This window comes from Sceloporus undulatus, unplaced genomic scaffold (genome assembly GCF_019175285.1).
Source record: "Sceloporus undulatus isolate JIND9_A2432 ecotype Alabama unplaced genomic scaffold, SceUnd_v1.1 scaffold_16, whole genome shotgun sequence".
Lineage (NCBI taxonomy): Eukaryota > Metazoa > Chordata > Lepidosauria > Squamata > Phrynosomatidae > Sceloporus > Sceloporus undulatus.
Window position 1 is genome coordinate 1,269,862 of NW_024802938.1, and position 19,350 is coordinate 1,289,211.

Consider the following 19,350-nt stretch of genomic DNA (forward strand, 5'->3'; position numbering starts at 1 on the left):
TGTTGGCCTCTTCCAACGTGGAATCCTTCTTCAAGTCCAGCGTGGAGAAGGAACGTCTACTTTCGGACTCGTGTGCGCATGCGCTGGCTCCTTCACATCCTCCCCATTCTACAGTACTTTGTACGTACTTGGAATGTCTACGTTCCGAGTCGCGTGCGCATGCGCGGACTCCCATCTCCCCCCCCCTCCTCTGGACTTGGAATGTCTACGTTCGGAGTCGCGCGTCCTCCTCCCTCCTAGAACCAAGCTCACCCTCCAACCAGCGGGGCGTGACCGCGTAACCCCTGCGAATCGGCTCGGGAGACCCACACCGCCTGGCGAGCATGCGTATACCGCGGCTCCTTGTCCAATTCCTCTCCGCCCCTCCCTTCCCGAGGCGAAGAGGGAGCGCGCATGCGCACGCGAGGCGCCTCGTCCCACTCCCTTCCTGCCGCCCCTCCCTTCCCTCCCGAGGCCTAGAGGGAGCGCGCCCCCGTGCGTGAGCGTCCGTGCGTGCGCGCCCGCGAGAGCGAGCTGGGGGTTGGTGGGTGCCACAAGAAGAGCGGCGTGAGCGCTCGAGCGGCCGCCATTTTACGCAGGCTCCTCCACATTCTCGGGACACACGCTGAGGGAGCGAGGAACAGGGGGCAGCTCCTCAGCCGCGCCCGCCGCCCGCCCTCTCTCTCGCCGGAGCCCCTCTCGCATCAGCCACTCGCCCCGCACAGGTCAGTGGGGCCGGGGAAGAAGGGAGGGAGGGAGGGAGGGGGAGCCCATTTTCTTCGTTCCCTTCAGAAATGTATCACAAAGCGGTCTCTTGAGGAGAGCGGTCCAGGCAGAAGAAGAGCTGTTTCAAGGGAGGAGGAGGAGGAGGAGGGAAGGAGGGGAGCAGTGAGTGGCAGCCATGGAATTAAAACAAAATGGAGCGTGGGTAAACAAAAGAGGATGGCAGTCCTGATCGTGGCCACCCTCTTCAAAGGGCCTCGCCTTGCGGAGGACGGTGGGCTCGGGCCCCTTCCTGCCCCACACGCGCCAGGCCCCGCCAGAGGCATGACACGCGCGGGGAAGGAAGGAGGGAAGGCAGGCAGGCAGGCGGGGGCGGAGGGGAGCGAGGAGACCCTCCTCTGCGCCTCCCTCCTCCGGCGGCGGCGAAGGGGCTCCTCCAGCTGCCTCATTGTCCAAACGGCAGCGCCATTCATTGGCCACGAGGCGCCTCCGGGGGGGAGGGAGGGAGGGAGGGGAAGGGAAGCAGGGAGGAGGGAGGAAGGAAGGAAGGGGAAGAAAGGGGAAGGGGTCTTTGGGGCGCCGCATGCTTCCGAGTCTGGTAAGGGTCCACTTTGGAAGGAGAGGGGGAGGAGGAGGAGGAGGGGAATGGCGGGCGTGTGCTGCTGCTGCTGCTGCTGCCGGTGCTGCTAGGCCAGTCTTTGGGAAGCGGGTCCGTGCCAGCCTCGTTCTCTTGCCGGCGGGGAGGCCGAGGAGAGAGAGAGAGAGAGAGAGAGAGCGGTGCCTGGCGCTCATTTTAGCCTTATGTCTGGATGGATATTCATTGGTCCCCTTCCCCCTGTTTTCCTCCTCTCTTGCTGCTGCTGCCGCCGCCGCCTTTCCCCGCGTGGCGAAAGAGGGCCCGGGGTGTTGCAATGCCTCTCCCAGAGAAAAAAGAGCCAAGGCGAGGGCGGAGGGAGGGAGGGAGGGAGGGAGGTCTGTCGCTGGAGGAAGTTGTAAGGCATCTGGAGGCGCCGAGCACGTGTTTTTCGTCGGGCTTTGATGGCGGAGGCGGCGGTGCGGACTGGGAAGCGCTTTGTTCCTTCGGCTTGGTTTGCTTGTTCTCCAGGCCTGCCTCCAGACTGCAGAAATAAACCCGGCCTGGCTCTTTCCTATGGCATCCTGGGAGTTGGAGTTTGTTCTGGAGCTCCCAGAGTTCCATAGCCTTGAGCCGAGACACATTGGTTATTTCTCCAGTGTGGCATGCAGGCCAAGGCAGCCTTGGATGGCTCCGGTTGTGTCTGCATGGCCTTTTCTCTCCTGCCCTCCCTCCCTCCCGCCTTTCCCTCCGCTCCTTGTGCCATTTCTTAAAGACTTTCCCAGGGCTGCTTTGCTTCAGGGCGTGTCAGGACGGTAGGGAGGTGAGTCAGAGAGGCTTGACTGGGACGCCGCCAGGCGCAAGTAGTGTAGGCCTCCTAACTGCCCCTGCTAAGTAAGGTCTTGGTCTGTGCCTTTGGCTGCTCGGTGCTTCTGCTTGCAGAAAGAAAAAGGCCCCCTTCTGGCCTCAAAGAGCCATAGGGAAAAGCCAGTTAAAACTCTGCATGTATCCACAACTCCCCCAATCGTCTGGCTTTAAGGTTTGTAGCTTAATTATGCCTATTGCGTTTGAACAGATATCTGGAAACATGGCTTCTGAACATGTTAATGGGAATGGTACTGAAGAGCCCATGGATACCTCTGCTGCAGTTACCCATTCTGAGCATTTCCAGACATTGCTTGATGCTGGTTTACCACAGAAAGTTGCTGAAAAACTAGATGAAATTTACGTTGCAGGTAAGAAGTAAAACTTGCAAAGGCACTATTTTCTATTGGACTTTTCCTTGCTTTGGGCTAAAATAGCAACTTTTTGTGGTTTCCAAAAAAAAGTATGGGGACTGCAGTTTCCTTAGCTTTTGGATGACCAACAGTTAACACCTAACGTTAATTACATTAGTTGAGAGCAGCCTCTGACACTGAGCAAAGGGGTGGCGGTGAACTTTGGTAGTTTATTAATAGTTGTAAGTGGACTATAGTTGTGCGCATACTTGGAGCAGTGTGTAGCCTAGCAAGTGAAAGCGTAATTGGTGCTTCTCTGAGTTTAATGGTTGGTCCAGTGGGTGCAAAGGCTATGGAGTATTCAGTCAGGTTCTGGAGAGGTGTTTTGGAGAGCAGTAGAATTGTTGAGTGCTTCTGCCTATTTAAAACATTTCATCAAAGACACAGTTCAGTTCAACTATCTATGGACACCTTGACTTTTGCAAAGAATTTGGTAAAATGCAGTATGATTATGTGTAAATATACTGTATTTGAACATGAAGGTACTTTGCTGAGTGATGTAATTATATATTTTTAAAGATTAATGGTCTTAGCTTAATTGATACATTAACCAATGTATCTACTTCGAAAATTCAGTAAAATTGTTGATTCAAAATTGCTAGACTCTTTAATATTTCTTTTTCTAGGGCTAGTTGCTCACAGTGATTTAGATGAAAGAGCTATTGAAGCTTTAAAGGAATTTAATGAAGAAGGTGCATTGGCAGTACTTCAGCAATTTAAAGACAGTGATCTCTCTCATGTTCAGGTAATGTACTACATTAATATTTTCTTATTCATTGTTAGTGCAAAAGTTTGTGATAGTACATGTGTACAAGTGACTCTATTTAGAATGATCTAATATACAAATCAGCCATGATTAAATCTACCCATATCGTTTTAGAACAAAAGTGCCTTTTTATGTGGTGTCATGAAGACATATAGGCAGCGAGAAAAACAAGGGACCAAAGTGGCAGACTCCAGCAAAGGACCAGATGAGGCGAAAATCAAGGTATGTTTTTAAATAGGAACTCTACTCTAAATATTTCTTACTATTTGTACACTTGCACTGTGTATGCAAGAGTAGTTAGTGCTGAGGTATCTACAGCCTTTATGGCACATATCAGTTCAGTCATGGCATGCTGAATGTCTATGATATAAGTTCTTTTTTTCCTATTTAAGTATGTGTCACACTTCACTGCATAGTACTTCTTTCTGAAATGAGTCCTGTGTGCATCTGATAGAGCAATATGTTAAGCAGAGTGCCACTTCCATTGTGCTTCTGAAACCTAAATTAGTTGATGATCCTGGCATTATACCACACATTTTAATGGCATAATAGTCATGGCACTCACTCTAAACACTTAGTGCTAACACCATTTTTTGAAAAGTTCATTTTTGCCTCTTCTCATGGATGTTGTTTGATATTGGTTCAGACACAAATGACTCATGAACTCTTATTATTCCAACAGCACTGTAACCTGATCTCTGATTGTGTAAGCCAGTAGTTGTAAATAATTCGGGTGCAGCATGGTCTGATACTGTAAGGTCTTCAGTGCTTAGTTGTGATTAATCAGTTAGAGCAGCTGTGTATCTGCATTTGTGATCTGTATGCAAGACAGAAATCACAAATATTTTAGTTTGTTCTGACAGGAAAAATGACAAGCTTTGAGGGTAACGTTTAGAGTGAAAAGACTTAAAGTATGTTCAGAGAGAATAGAAAGGTGATAATGGCCCGTTACAGACGGGCCATATAGTACGTGCGGAGCGCGTACTAGGGTTAGGAAGGGGCGGTGCTTCTGCACCCCCCTAACCCTAGTGCGTGCTCTGCGTGCACAAAATGGTGACGGCTATTCCACACGGCCGCCGCCATGACGATGTCACGACCGCGCCGCCTCTATACGGGGCGGCGCAGACGTGACGTCGTCACTCCGCGCCAGGGCGCTTAGTGTGCCCTTAGCACGGAGCAGGAAGGAGCTCCGTTTCGGAGCTCCTTCCTGGTTTGTGCCTCTGGGCGCAGCCTTCACACACATCTGGCCTTCTCCATGCCTCCACCAGTGCGGAAGGGCCGGATACCGGTGTTGGAGGCCAAGAGGGCCCCAGCACCGACACCCGCCCCTTCCGCGGCAGCGAGGAGGCCGGATGACGGAGCCAGAGGCCTTGAAGGCCTCTGGTGCTGCTGCCCTCCGTTTCTCCTCTTCAAATAAAAGGCACGGAGGTGGCAAAGAGGAGACACGGAAGGCAGCAGCGCCAGAGGCCTTCAAGGTCTCCGGCACCGTCACCTGGCCTCCTCGCTGCCGTGGAAGGGGCGGGTGTTGGTGCTGGGGTCCTCTTGGCCTCCAACACTGGTATCCGGCCCTTCCGCAGCAGCAGAGGCATGGAGAAGGCCGAATGCTGGCGCTGGAGGCCTTGAAGGCCTCTGGCACAGTAGCTCTGCCTCCTGCTGTGGGAAAGGCCTGGTGGCGGTGCGGTTGGGGGCCAAGAGGCCTCCAGCACCGTCATCGTGCCCTTTTACGGCAGCGACAAGAAAGCCAAGACTTTGTCTCTGCCGCCGCTGCCGCCACCTGGCTTGCCCTGCAGCAGCGGCGGCGGAGGCCAAGCAGCTGCGCTAAGACTTTAAAGGTAAGTAAGGGGAAGGAAAGGGAGGGAGGGGAGGTGGGGGGCAGGAACTTTTCTCCCAATGGCAGCGCGTGTGCATGCGCGCCTCCATTAGGACAAATGGGACTTGAGCATACGCAGATTTTGGTATCCGCGGGGGGGGGGGTCCGGGACGGATCCCCCGTGTATACCAAGGGCCCACTGTACCATACTGAAATCTGTTTATTCAGATTGAGATTGGTACAAATGCATGGAAGGATTGGTAGACAGTTGGCTTATCTTGAGCCATATTCAAAATAGTTACTCCAGAATGAGGAATATATGTACATCTCCAAGAGCTTATAGAACTTCCAGAAAGTCATATTCTTCCCTTCCTTTGGCAGCCCTCTACACATCTGGAGGGCTTTTCTAGTCCTTCAGAGTTGATGTTGGGATGTCTAAAGGCTGCATGGGAGGGCAAGGTCACCTGCTCATTTACTGTTACATCCTGCTAATCCTAACAGTAGAGGTCTGTTGGGATTTTGGGATCTTGCAAGATTTTGGGATCTTGCTCATATTCTTAGAATTAAGGAACAGGTTTGTCTTGCATCAAATGCTTAGCCTAAGGATGTTTCAGAATTAAGGTGCAGTGACACAAAATCCTCTAACTTAATTTAGAAAGGCTGTTCTTACTGTTGTTAAACCATTGAGACTCGGACATACTTGGTGATTGGTCTCTTTCTAGTCTACCTTCTTATCACTTCTCTAAATTGGTCCCTCCACCAATAGACTGCCCCTCCCCCATTTTAGGGGCAAGAGTATTCCAAATATAAATGGGATCTAAGATGCATAGGGACAAGCTGGGATTATTGAATGTTACATGGATGGATATTTTAGGAGGGGGTAGATCTACCAAGGTACAGTGCTCCCTCGGGTTACGAAATTAATTCGTTCCGCGGCCGCTTTCGTAACCCGAAAAGCCTTCGCAAGCCGAAAACCCATAGGCACTAATGGGGAAAAGCCGCGTTTCGTGCGAAAAAGCGCCGAAAAGCACCAAAAAATTTTTTCGTAACCCAAAAAAACATTCGTAACCCGGAACAATTATTTCCTATGGGATTTTTTCGTATCCCGGAAATTTCGTAACCTGGGTATTTCGTATCCCGGGGTACCACTGTATAGCATACTGAACTGGCAGCTACATAACCAACAGAAGCACAAGGTCAGAAAAAAGAAAAACAGTTCTGCGACTTTCATTCAGTGTTCAGGATTGAAGTGTAAAATGTTTCTATTGGAATAGTTGTGCACAAATATTGGCTTAGTGGAAAAAAGCACACTCACTAGAAAGCAATGTATTGTATATACTTGACTATAAGTCGACCTCATGTATAAGTCGAGGGCAGATTTTGGGGCCAAAATTACATATTTTGATATGACCCATGGGTCAGTCGAGGGTAAAACCTAGAGGCACGTAACAAAAGATCTAAAGGATGAAGCAAAGGAAAGCAATGCCAAAGAACTTACAAAATTCCAGCAGACATAATTGTTCGTGCTCACACTAAAAGTTGGATGGATGACAGAATAGAAGGGAATCAGTGTTTCCAGGACAGATTATGCTCTTGCTTTTCATCAGGGGATTGTTCCCTTTTTTATAAGGGTTAAAGTAGAGGGTTTACATTGATCCGTGGATAAATTGATCCAGGTTTTTGAGTCAATTTTTTGACTAAAATTTCTAGGCTTATACATGAGTATATACAGTAGTTGGGAAGGTATAGTCAAAACATGAATAAATACAAGCTTTTATAAAATACAGGAGACTACAAAAGTAGTATCTTTGCAATCATGTATTTCCTTTTTCATTTTGGGTGGTGTGATTAGTGTTGGATAAATTGTAGATAGTTATATTAATTGAAAATTTTACATTTGAAGGCACTTTTGGAGAGAACGGGATACACGCTTGATGTAACGACTGGACAAAGGAAGTATGGCGGTCCTCCCCCTGAGTGTGTCTATTCAGGACAACAACCTTCTGTTGGCACTGAGGTAAGCAAAACAATATTTTGGGATGGTCAGCACTGTATTTGCATGCTTCCCTAGGAGTGATATGTTAAAAAGAAATATTTTTATTACAGATATTTGTGGGTAAGATTCCAAGGGATTTATTTGAGGATGAGCTTGTTCCATTATTTGAGAAAGCTGGGCCCATTTGGGACCTGCGTTTAATGATGGACCCACTGACAGGCCTAAACAGAGGATATGCTTTTGTCACCTTCTGCAACAAAGAGGCTGCTCAGGAAGCTGTTAAGTTGGTAAGTTTGTCTTCATTGTGTTCTTCTGGCACCATCACAAGCAGCTGCTCTTACCTCACAGTCACTGAGAAATGTCCTCATCAGCTTGTGTATTAATGTGTAGATTTGATTTGTGTAGATATAGTGACTTTGAGAACTTGTACACTTACTGAAAGGGCACATTAAATCTTAAGAGTCATATTATCCCTTATTTCACTTGATGACTATATGCAGCTTTTCAGCCTTCTCTTTGGAACAGTATTCCAAAGCAAACAGACAAGTATACTTGTCCTGGTAAACCAGAATTGCTGAGAATTCTGGTTTCATATGACCAAACCAGCATGTTGGTGCACAATGCTGTTTTGTCCCCATTTAGCTTCTCCTGTCCAGTAGAAGTAGCTAAACAAGCTGCAGAGCATCTCTATTTGTGATTTTTAAATAATTGTGTTTGCTTTATTAACGTGTCAAGAGTTGTCACAAAAAGACTAGAATATTCTGCTTTACTGTGATTTGTGAACAACCAGGAATCACACTGAAGAAGCAAATACTTACTAAGTCCTTTCATTCAGTTGACTTAGAGTGCAGTCTTACATATGTCACCTCAAAACTGTTGTATGGTACTCATTTCCTAAGAGGAATTGTGAGGTAAAGTGGGGAAAATACTGATGTACTAAGTCATACATATTGACTAATTCTGCTGAGAGGAAGTTAGCACAATAATCACAGACCATCAATTTTCCAGCAGGAAAGAGAATGATGGGTAGCAGGTTCTAACTTGTTTTATTCTTGCTTAGTCTTAACATATCACAATTTCTGCTTTTGTACTGCCAATCTACATTGCTATAGTAATTATAGGAACATACATAATGTTACATGTAGTGGATATGCGGCCCTCAGGATATCGTTGGAGATCAACTCGCATGCTTTCACTGTCTAATGGGAGTTGTGCTGCAACATCTGGAGGGCCATGTGTTTCCTATTCCAATTTGAGTGAACGTTGAATTTTGTGATGTTACTGCTTGCAATTGATGGAATTATTAAGGTGCTGTTTTAAAGAATTGTGTCAAATCTGAATAATCCTATTTGTAGGGGCTTCTTCCTTGCCGTTTTATAAAGTAATTCTTAGTGAAGCAGTGGATGATTCCAAGCCCTGTCATGTTGTGCTGGCCAGCACACGTTGGGGTGGCTTGTTTACCTCTCCCATCTTTGGTTTTTTTTATAGTTAAAGTGACTATAGTTCAGGTAACTATGGCGCAGTACAGACCGCCAAAAAACGGTGGCTTGCCGGCACCTGTTCTTCTTCCAGAAAGAAGCCGCAGCCATCAAACTGTGCGGCTTCCCTGCGGAGGAAAAAGAACCCAAGAAAAGCTGGTTCTTTTAAAGCCGCAGAGGCGGCGTAACAAGTGTGCTATTGGCACACTCATTACGTAAGCACTGCATGGCAACAGTGTACACAGGGCACTGCCATTGTTATGCCATCTGTACATAATACTAGGGTTAGTGACCGTGCAGTTGCTGCACGGTCCCTAACTCTAGTATCGGCCCTGGTACGCCGCTTATTGGAGTTATGTACCGGGCCTATAGTTCATTACTATAATTAAATTTATAGATGATATACAATTAAATTCATTTAAAGTATACCAAAGTTGTAAATAAACTAATAAGTTATTTGCCCACAAGCTCTTATTAGCCTTTCTATAATCATCTCTCTAGGCCTTTTAAAAAGTGAGTGGTAGTGTATGTTCTGAAGAGGAACAGATTCACTTATCAGTATTTTATAAAAATTTGTCTTGCCTGCTTGCTTAGAGCAGATTATTATTGTAGCTGGACAAGCTAGTGGCTATTGCCAAGATGGGATGTAATGCACTTACATTGGTTTTTAGGCCAAGTGTTTTAATATCATGATTAATAAACATTCAGTGTGAAGTTCAGAATTCTGTATTAATCAAAACATATGACACAAAATGACTTAATTTTATCTTAAAACTAGCCCCATTGACCCAATTTTGCTTAAAATAAATATGGCCAGAGACTCTGGCTTGAGTATAATTAAGTCTAGGTTCAGCTCTTGGCTTTTAAAAATACACATTGTATAAGGCAGTTAATAGTTTACTGTATACTCAACTATAAGTCGATCTCATGTACTGTATAAGTTGAAGGCAGGTTTTGGGGCCAGATTTATGGATTTTGATATGACCCACGGGTAAGTCGAGGGTAAAACTTAGGGACATGTAACAAATGATCTAAAGGATGAAGCAAATTAAAACAATGCCAAGGAAATTACAAAATTCCAGCAGGCATAACTATTTGTGCTCACACTAAAGGCTGGATGGATGAGAGGGTAGAGGGGGGGCCAGTGCTTCCAGGATGGATTATACTCTTGCCTTTCACTAGAGGATGGTTTCTATCTATCTATTAATCTATCTTCATGGGTCAGGATAAGTACTGTACTTTAATTTACATACACAGACACACTCATATGTATGAATTAAAGTACAGTACTTACATTGACCCATGGATAAGATGATTCCGTTTTTTGCGATCAATTACTGACAAAAAATTTCTAGACTTATATGAGTACAGTGGTACCCCGGGATACGAATGCGCCGCCTTACGAAATTTCCGGGTTATGAAAAAAATCCAATTAAAAAAACTGTTCCGGGTTACGAAGGTTTTTTCGGGTTACGAAAAAATTTTTGGTGCTTTTCGGCGCTATTTCACACGAAATCGCGGCTTTTCCCCATTAGCGCTAATGGGTTTTTCGGCTTGCGAAGTATTCCGGGTTACGAAAGCGGCGGCGGAACGAATTAATTTCGTAACCCGGGGTACCACTGTATATACAGTATTTTCCCACAAAGTGAGTCCATCTGTTAAATTGATTTTTAAAGAAATCTACTTTGTGATGTACAGTGGAACCTTATTATACGCGGGGGATCCGTTCCAGATCCCTCCGCGTATAAAAAAATCCCCCTATGCTCGAGCCCCATTGTTTCCAATTGAATGGGATGTTCCGCCCCGCGCGCACCGGCGGCTTTGAGCGCCTATGCTCAAAGCCGCCTATAAAAAGACCGCATATGCGGAGGCGCCACTGTACTACACTATGATCTAGATGGAAGGGAATACTTCTGTAGTTCAAACTGCTGTTTTTGCTTTTATAGCTAAATATCATCTTGCTTCCTGAAAAGTAGGAGGAAGGGTAAAGCAATTTTGCTGCTGTTTTTCCCCCCTGTTCCATGAGCTTAGTTTGGTGTTTGCTTCAGAGCAGCCTGTAGAATTATTCACAAGCACTTTTGTTATGTTTTGGTCCCAGTATGAAAAGTTGGTCCCTGAATTGGTTCTAGGAACATTCACTTGATTCTCTGCATTGCTACGTTAGAACAGTCACAGTGGTTCATCACTTCTTATAAATCAAGGTGGACTGATTTCTGCTGTGTGTGTGTGTTTTTTTACAATAACCGCAAAGTCCACTAACCAGAGCCAAATGCAAGACATACAAGAGCCAAGTGCAAAATGAAATAATTCTGAGCCCACAAAATTGTTTTGATTACCTGAATAAAATGCGTGCACAAATCCATCTCTTGCTTACTTAATTTCAGCAATATAATTTAGTTCAGTGGAGAACATTAATTTTATTGCTACTACAATTAAAGATTGGGAGTCAGAAATCTTTGCCAGTGTTTCGCAAAACATTTTGAGATCTACCAATAGATATTATTCTGCCTCCTGCCCATTCCAGTTATAAGCTATTATCAGTTATGTACTGCAAACAGATGTATTACACTTTCAAGAATCTGTTGGAATTCTCTCATGAGGAATGTGTGGCGTTTTTGCTTAGTGTGTAAGATGGGTACTGTAGAGACTGAAGCTAGTTGTATGTATGTATGTTTATTTACGGTCTTTGACCAAAATATCTCAATGTTCTAAAAACACTATCAATAAAAGCACTCTTACAGAGAACTAATAAAAACAAAATAAAACCCAAATGCATATAGTTAGTTGTATGCTGAAGCAAATAGAGGTGTTATCTGCTTAATATTAATAGAGTAAAAACAAAACTGGTAATCTTTTTCTCTGTCCAAATTGTATTTTATTTAAAAAAGAACATAGAAGAAGATAAGTATTTTAGTCTGTCATGTAAAAAACATTTCTTGCGGCACTTCAGAAACAGTTTCTTAAATGATAAAATAGTTTTACATTTTTTCAATATTCTTGATATATTCAGTTTGTTTTAAACTCTAAGCAATGGTCATCTGTATTGTGGCCATAGTAGTTGAGACCACATTGGCATGTGGGGAGAATAACTGCATGTATTTAGTGAGCTAAACTACATAATATGAGGGAAGCACTCTGGCACCTCCCCATATGAACAAACATAACATGCATTGATATTTCTTCAGTGAATCAAAAATCTTAAACTTAGTAAGTGAAATGGGTTAAAGGATAAACAATTTGTGATAACCTGTCCTTGTATTAACTTTTTTTTCCTAGTATAACAATCATGAAATTCGTTCTGGAAAACACATTGGTGTATGTATCTCTGTTGCCAATAATAGGCTCTTTGTTGGCTCTATTCCTAAGAGTAAAACCAAGGAACAGATAGTTGACGAGTTTAGCAAAGTAACAGGTAAGCTACTAGGTATCTTGTGTTTGTGAATTTTAAAAAGGAAATCATCCTTGTTCAAGTGATCAGTGATGAATTTTTTCACCATCTTTCGGCTGATGTTGAATGATGATGATTTTGTAAACTGAGATCCTAAGGAATATTTTGTAGGATAAAAGAACTGAATTGATACTTAGTGCTGTTGCCTCTGTTTACCATGCTGGAGTATCATTGAGTGGGCTTGCTAGCTTTACTTCATTATTTGTCTTGTTTTTCTGTAAGAGTGAGGGACCATATTTCCATAGAAGGGGACATTCTGCTGTTTTGCTAAATTATGTTCATTAATTAGAATATTCATAAACATTCAGTCACATTGTTAGAACCTGTCTTCATTGCTATATTAGTTTAGGACAGCATATTATAGAAATACTGTAAATGAATCAACTGACTGAAATGCTTGACTGGTCATGTATCTGGCCCCATGCACTGTGCACATGAGCTGTAGCTTTTTTCTTTGCAATTAGGGATTGCTTTCCAGTCTTAGAAAATATCTTAGATTGGGAGTGTATGAAGTCTCATTAAAGCTTAGTTAATTTTAATAAAGATTATTATTGGTATATCTGATAGGTTAATTAAACTTATCCAACTGGCTTCAATTTCAGAGGGCCTCACAGATGTAATACTGTATCACCAACCTGATGACAAAAAAAAGAACAGAGGCTTTTGTTTCCTTGAATATGAAGATCACAAAACAGCAGCACAAGCCAGGCGTAGGTTAATGAGTGGAAAAGTGAAGGTCTGGGGTAATGTTGTTACAGTTGAATGGGCTGATCCTATAGAAGATCCAGATCCTGAGGTCATGGCAAAGGTAAAAGATTATATATACGTGTATCAAATAGTTGTTTGTTTGTTTTTTTTTTACAAAAATCCAATCCTCCCCCCCAGCCCCCTTGAATTTGCTGGTATGTCTGCTAGCTTTCAAAGTTACCTCAGATGCCAACAAGGTGAAAGGCAAAGTCAGTTTGTTTTGTAAGACACAGTACAACATACATCAAGTGTTTTAGATGGAATTACCTTTTAAAATGCTTTTGCTATAATTTGAAAGTCGTGTTCAATGTTCACAGCAATAATTTTTGCAGTAGTTTGCTCAGCTCTTTAACCTAATTATGTAGAGGTGATGAAGCATATTCACATGTAGGGTTTGGCTCAGATTTTTGGCAGCTAAAGGCTTTGATTCATTGGAGGCATTTTAGTGAAGGGGAAGGCAATACTTCGTCTAATACATTCTTTTGCAGCCATCAGCATTTTATTCCACATGGTTCCTGAGGGTTCTCCAATCACCTAGGGCAGATTTTCTGAGGGTGTACAGGGAAGGGGGGGGGGTTAGAGGAAATTGGCAGAGTTGCCTTCTTCCTTCATCCTCTCTGTGGTGGAACAGAAATCTAAATTCAAGTTACAACTAATAAAGCCAACAAAATTTACAAATAATAGGACTGAAAATTGATTTTCTCTGCTTGTAATACACATTTTTATCAATTATGAATTGGGAAAAATTACCCTCTAGCCTATCTAGAAGTCAAGCAGACAGGCAGGAAAGAGCAGCCCGAAACTGCTTCCTCTGAGAGAAGGCCAAGACTCTGCTGACCGCACCACCTGCTCCCAAGGCAGCCCGCATGTGGATGCCATAACTACATGACACTGGTGCTGCTGGGTATTTTTTTTTATTCCCCCCACTCATTCATACTGTTGCAGAAACATACCGCTGGCAACTGCCTGCTGCCTAGATGCCACCCCACTGGATGGCCACTCCCTTTGTGCACACAGTCGCACCTGCGACCCTTCACTGGAACAGGGCATCGGAGCAGAGTTGTGTCCAGTAAAACACTGGCAATGCACAATCATGCCCCTCCCTACATGGCCCTTTCACTCCATTCCCCGTTCTGACTGTATGTTGTACCTATAGCCACTGGAGGTGTCACACTTGCCCTTTTTTGCATTGTTGCGCTGACTGCTGTCTCTGTTCTTTTTAAACGTGCACCTGTACTGGTGCATTTATATGCCATATGTTAGAGTTGGGATAGAGCGCTCCTTTCCAACCAGTCTGATCTCTGGGCATTTATATGCAGGGCCGAAGTTGTGCACTTTCCCATCTAGAGCGGTTTATTTCCTCTTTTCAGTCTGGCATTTCCTCCTGTTAATGTGACCATGACGCAGTTTCTGGGCGCTTTGAGGGTTTGCTTCATCTAAATGCCATGTCCCCAAAGTGGCATGACACCATTTCTTTTCACCCATCTGTTTGAGGCCTTAGCTTAATTAAGAAGACAAGCTGATATTTGTCTTGTGCCTGTTTGGTCTGCATTCATCAGTCTGGTCTTGCAAGGTTTGTTAGACATAGTTAATGAATGTTCAGAATTTCATGATTTTGAGCCTTTCTGTCAATGAGAATCTTTCTTGGCATTTAATTTTAGGACACTCATAATATCTCTGTTAGTAGGTGATGCTTTCAAGTCTTAACTCCTACAGTTCCTGTCTATTAAGAATTGTTGGTGTGAGGCTCCACTTCCAGCAGTGCATGTGATACATTCTTCCAGGTGGAAAAGATATTTGCTCTGTGGGAGCAGACTTCATATCAAAACTACAAATGTTAGATATAAACAGCACCACAAGAATAAGCATAGTACTTTCTAGAAAGAAAGTGATTTTTGAAATGAGCAGAGGAATCCAGAAGAGTTTGTGTATCTATAGTTCAAACATTCTGAAACAATAAACAAATGGATCCTACAACATAGTCTACATTTTGTAATTTTACATATCAGTAACTGCATTGTAGAAATGCAGTGGTTGTGAAGGTGTACTTCACATTGTAATTGGCAAGAGCGCTCTAATGAATATGAGTCACTGCTGTTGTGCTCTAGCATTTCCTAGTTAGTAATCAGATGCACACTGGGGAGTGCCCTTATGAACATCATTGGGTATCAAGCCATAGCACATCATTTCACCATTGTTCAACACATGTCTGTATGTTGTAACATCGCAACAGCCTTAGGTCAATGTAGATACTGCAAAGCTACTCAGTTCAATTTTGTGCATATATAAGCCCATTTACAAAGATGTAACTCCCAAGCACAAAGCCAGCCAATTTCAATAGAAACTGTCATCTGAAATCTTTAACTGGGATTTTAGATTTTAAGAGATTGCTTGAAGCTAAATTTAGAAGTTATTGTGATAGATGTTGTTGTGATATTGTGATCAATTCTTGGTAAGTACATTATTATGAAAAACAACATAAATTTTATTCTAAATCAAAGTAATACTTTGTTTTAGGTGAAAGTGTTATTTGTGCGGAACCTTGCAAATTCAGTCACAGAAGAAATACTAGAAAAGGCTTTTAGTCAGTTTGGAAAACTGGAAAGAGTAAAGAAGTTGAAAGATTATGCTTTTATTCATTTTGATGAACGTGATGGTGCTGTAAAGGTAGGTTTTGAATGACAATAAAGTTACTGATGAATGATCAAATTCTTTAAAAACCCTTCATGATCTTAGCTAAAATATCTAATTTTTAACAGTTTTATCTTATATATATTTTAACAAATATTTGGTTCTGCTCTGTTATCTGTGAGGTGCTCTTGAACATTATTTAAAAACTGAAAATACACTTTTAGCAGAAAATAGTAGATTCTCGCTCAGTGGTTCCCAACCATTGTTTTGGATTTTTGCTCTTTGGAGCCCCAGCCAACTTGGCCAACAGTCATGAATTATGGGAACTGAAGTCCAAATCATCTGGAGGACCAAAAGTTGAGAATTACTGCTCTAGGTTATGAAATTAGGCAGTATTTTGTCATTAATTTTAAATGTATTTATATTACAAGGCTTTGTCTTGTACTTCTGTGCAGCATTCTTGTTAAATATAATATGTTGGATACACAATTGGTAATAATTAAAATAGATCTACTGAAATTGTTGAGACGTAGTTATAATGAAAATTTAAGTTTTACTTATTTCATTCTATGTACAAAAATATTTGCTTTCTTGCTTAAAGCTCTGTTTGTGATTTGGATTCCTGGTTGCAGATAACATTTTGAAAAACTAGGGCCTGAGCAGACAAGCAGGATAGCATGGGCCAAGCAAGGTTTCCTGCCCCTGCTTTGAACCCGGGTCAGTCCATGGGCAGGTGTGGCAAGCCTGTACTTGTTGCTGCTATTGTGCCTTCTCTGAAGGCTCCCTGTTGCAGCCCATAAGGTTGGAAAGAGGGCACCTGGCTTCACCTACGTGGTCAGGCAGCCCCATTCAATGTCAAAGGCCATGACGATGGCGGCAGATAAGGGCACACAGGGCTGTGCAGTGTGCCAGCTGTCACCATGGAGATTTCAAGACACTGGCAAATAGCTGGTCTTTTAGCCCCACACTAAGGGTTCTTTGGGCTGGGATCGGTCTGGGACTGCCAGATTGATGTCTGGATTGGGCAATCCCAGTTTGGGGCTAGATGCAAAACCAGTCTTTTGACCCAAGCATACAGTCCCCTATAAAATGACTAATCAAGAGTTTATAGTGAGGAAAGGAGATAGCAAAATAGTTCAAAATCCTCCTCTCCCAGTAATGGGAAACATCTGGATGGGCTGTGTTCTTAACATATCAAAACCCTTTTAAGAATTCATTTTATATTTCAAATTTTTCTTCACAGGCAATGGAAGGCATGAATGGCAAAGATTTAGAAGGTGAAAATATTGAAATTGTTTTTGCAAAGCCACCAGATCAAAAAAGGAAAGAAAGGAAAGCGCAGAGGCAAGCTGCTAAAAATCAGATGTAAGTGTTGGTGGAATGAGTTTGACACAGACATTCCTATTTCATATTCTGGATTTAAAATATTAATTCCACCCAATTTTAAAGTATTATATAACATTGTGACAATTCCAATAAATAAAATGTGCATTTTGTGCCAAACAACATGTTTTTATGATAGTTAATGCTCAAGGTATCCACTTCTCTTATGATAGATCCTTTTCCAAAAATAAAAGTGCTGCCTATGCATTTGGTCTATTTTTAAAAGAGAATTACTGTGTTACGTGAATGACATGTGCTGGTGGTTAGTAGGTCCATTTCTTGCTTAACCTGGTATTTGTGTTAGTTTAGTAATACATCCCTGGAAGTGATCAAGCAAGTCCTACTTTTTGTCCAGGGTAATTATAAGATCAGGTGAAAAATACCATGGATGTCTAATTTGCCAAAACCATAGCAGTATACAGCTGATAATTTTAAAAGATTTTCCAGATAATGGAAAATTTTAGTTCCTAATATACAAGCATAGTAATTAAGCCTAAAATATGTACCTTCAACCTTGTGATATTGTTACTGTGGTAAATATGTAAAGTGTGAGGGGAGAAGCATGCAATAGAGTTGAGTCTCCTTGGTGCATTTGAGGTTGTTCCCTGTCATATGCAGTCTCCATCCTGCAGAGGCTGGAGAAGGGAAGTTTTCTAATGGCCTAAAAAATTCCACAGCTGCTTAAAATATGACTTCTTTCTGAGTGTCATCTCAGTTTTTTATTTCTATATTTGTATTTCTGGGGGAAAATGCTATAGTTACTAAAACTATAACAAAGTGTGCAGGCTTCCACTGTAAGCCTAAAGACTGTATTCATAATTATCCTGAAGTCTGAGAGTGAGAGAACCTAACAAGCCTGGGGAAAGGGGTATCCTGCATAAATTTCTGAAATTAGGACACCATAATAATTATGCCTGCTTTGCTTTCTTTATGCTAGTTGCACATAGAGCAACAGATTAAATTTGATTACACAGCTACTTAATTGTGATTTGTGCAAGCTTTGACTGGATTCAGGTCCTCTTGGACTCTTGCTTTGCTCTAGCTCTAGTGGGCCCCTGGTTGTGGAAGGTTTCTTTTAAGTAATCAGTCGTTAACCATTCATTGCACTATCTGTTATTTTCTCACTGTTAAAAACCAGTTAGAATGATAATACAAATAATTTAATCTCTGAATGTATCAATTTCTAAATCCCCCTTTCCCATAATATTTAGAGGGGTATGGGACAGTAGATAGATCTTCATTGATAGTTTCAGAGTCTTCACTATAATGTATTTGAGGAAATTTTAAGCGGCATAAATAGATGCTTTTCTAAAGTGGATATATTGTTACATAAAATTCCCTATTTTAGTATGTATTTCCTCAAGAAATGTAGATTTTTCTTAGTAAATATACTGGTTTTTGACAAATATCAGAAATTGTAGTTTGTTGAAAATGGATAAAATATGTATAATTTGGGTTTTTTGTGAAGGCTGCAGAGTACTACTTTTAATCACAGTTTTAAAATTTGCTGTACAATTCAGTTCAAACTTAATTTTACACCATAATGTTTATATTAATCTATGGCTTCATTTGAATGTAATGCTATTCCATAGTTTAGTGTTATAAAAATTAGCTGCAGTGAACCTTATACTCATGTACTGTCATTTCCTATAGTGAAGACATTTCTATCCACTTTTAATTTTTCTTCCGAATTTCACCATAACTGTAGCTTCCCTGATATCTAAACAAAGAACAAATTAGGGTTAACTGATAACTTGTTGAAGCAAGCCATCTTAAGTAGCCTAGAATACTGTAGGGTCAAACCGCATTCACAGAGATTGTGACACAGGCATTTTGACATTTTCCCTGATGACTTTGCTACATGAGCAATGACAGGCTGTCTATAATACACACCTCCTAGCAGAGGCTGGCTGTATCAAGTGTTGCCTGATTATTTTATATTTCATATAGGCGTTAAAACAGTGGTTCTCAAATTTTGGTTCTCCAGATGTTTTTGACTTTATCTCCCAGGTTCCTTCATCATTGGTCATGCTAGCAAAGGCTTCTGGGTGCTGAAGTCCAAAACAGCTGGAGGACCAAAGGTTGAGACCCTCTGTGTTAAAGACATGTATGGCTCTCAATAAAGTCTACTAGCTTATGCACTGCATGTCTTGAAGTACAGTAGTGCAACAGTACTACAGCAAATGGGATTTTAATTTTAGGGAAATTTTACTTTAACTTCTGAATTAATTTTGATGGTATAAATCTATTGAAAGTATTATTTGACATAGGATTAAACATCACGCTTAATTTTTTAACAGGTATGATGACTATTACTACTATGGCCCTCCTCATATGCCCCCACCAACAAGAGGTCGAGGCCGAGGAGGCCGAGGAGGCTATGGATATCCTCCTGACTACTATGGATATGAAGATGATTACTATTACTATGGCTATGACTACCATAACTATCGTGGGGGATATGAAGATCCTTACTATGGTTATGAAGATTTTCAAGTTGGAGCTAGAGGAAGGGGTGGTAGAGGAGCAAGGGGTGCT

At 42.3% G+C, this 19,350-nt stretch overlaps 1 protein-coding gene across 8 annotated transcripts in view; it reads left to right on the forward strand.

Annotated features, from left to right (window-relative positions):
• The first annotated feature begins 475 nt into the window (after positions 1-475).
• Positions 476-19,350, forward strand: part of LOC121917371 (heterogeneous nuclear ribonucleoprotein Q) — a 22,394-nt gene continuing 3,519 nt past the window's right edge. For 6 of the 8 annotated variants that reach the window (XM_042443282.1, XM_042443284.1, XM_042443285.1 and 3 more), the window contains exons 1-11: positions 1,261-1,300; positions 2,352-2,511; positions 3,180-3,298; positions 3,434-3,541; positions 7,033-7,146; positions 7,236-7,412; positions 11,880-12,015; positions 12,654-12,859; positions 15,316-15,465; positions 16,673-16,794; positions 19,113-19,350. The exon at positions 19,113-19,350 is cut by the window's right edge. In XM_042443282.1, coding sequence (XP_042299216.1) covers positions 1,286-1,300; positions 2,352-2,511; positions 3,180-3,298; positions 3,434-3,541; positions 7,033-7,146; positions 7,236-7,412; positions 11,880-12,015; positions 12,654-12,859; positions 15,316-15,465; positions 16,673-16,794; positions 19,113-19,350 — 1,545 coding nt within the window. In that variant the 5' untranslated portion in view covers positions 1,261-1,285. Of the gene's footprint in view, positions 705-1,260; positions 1,301-2,351; positions 2,512-3,179; positions 3,299-3,433; positions 3,542-7,032; positions 7,147-7,235; positions 7,413-11,879; positions 12,016-12,653; positions 12,860-15,315; positions 15,466-16,672; positions 16,795-19,112 lie in introns of those variants that run through there. The other 2 variants (XM_042443281.1, XM_042443288.1) reach the window with 2 other exon arrangements.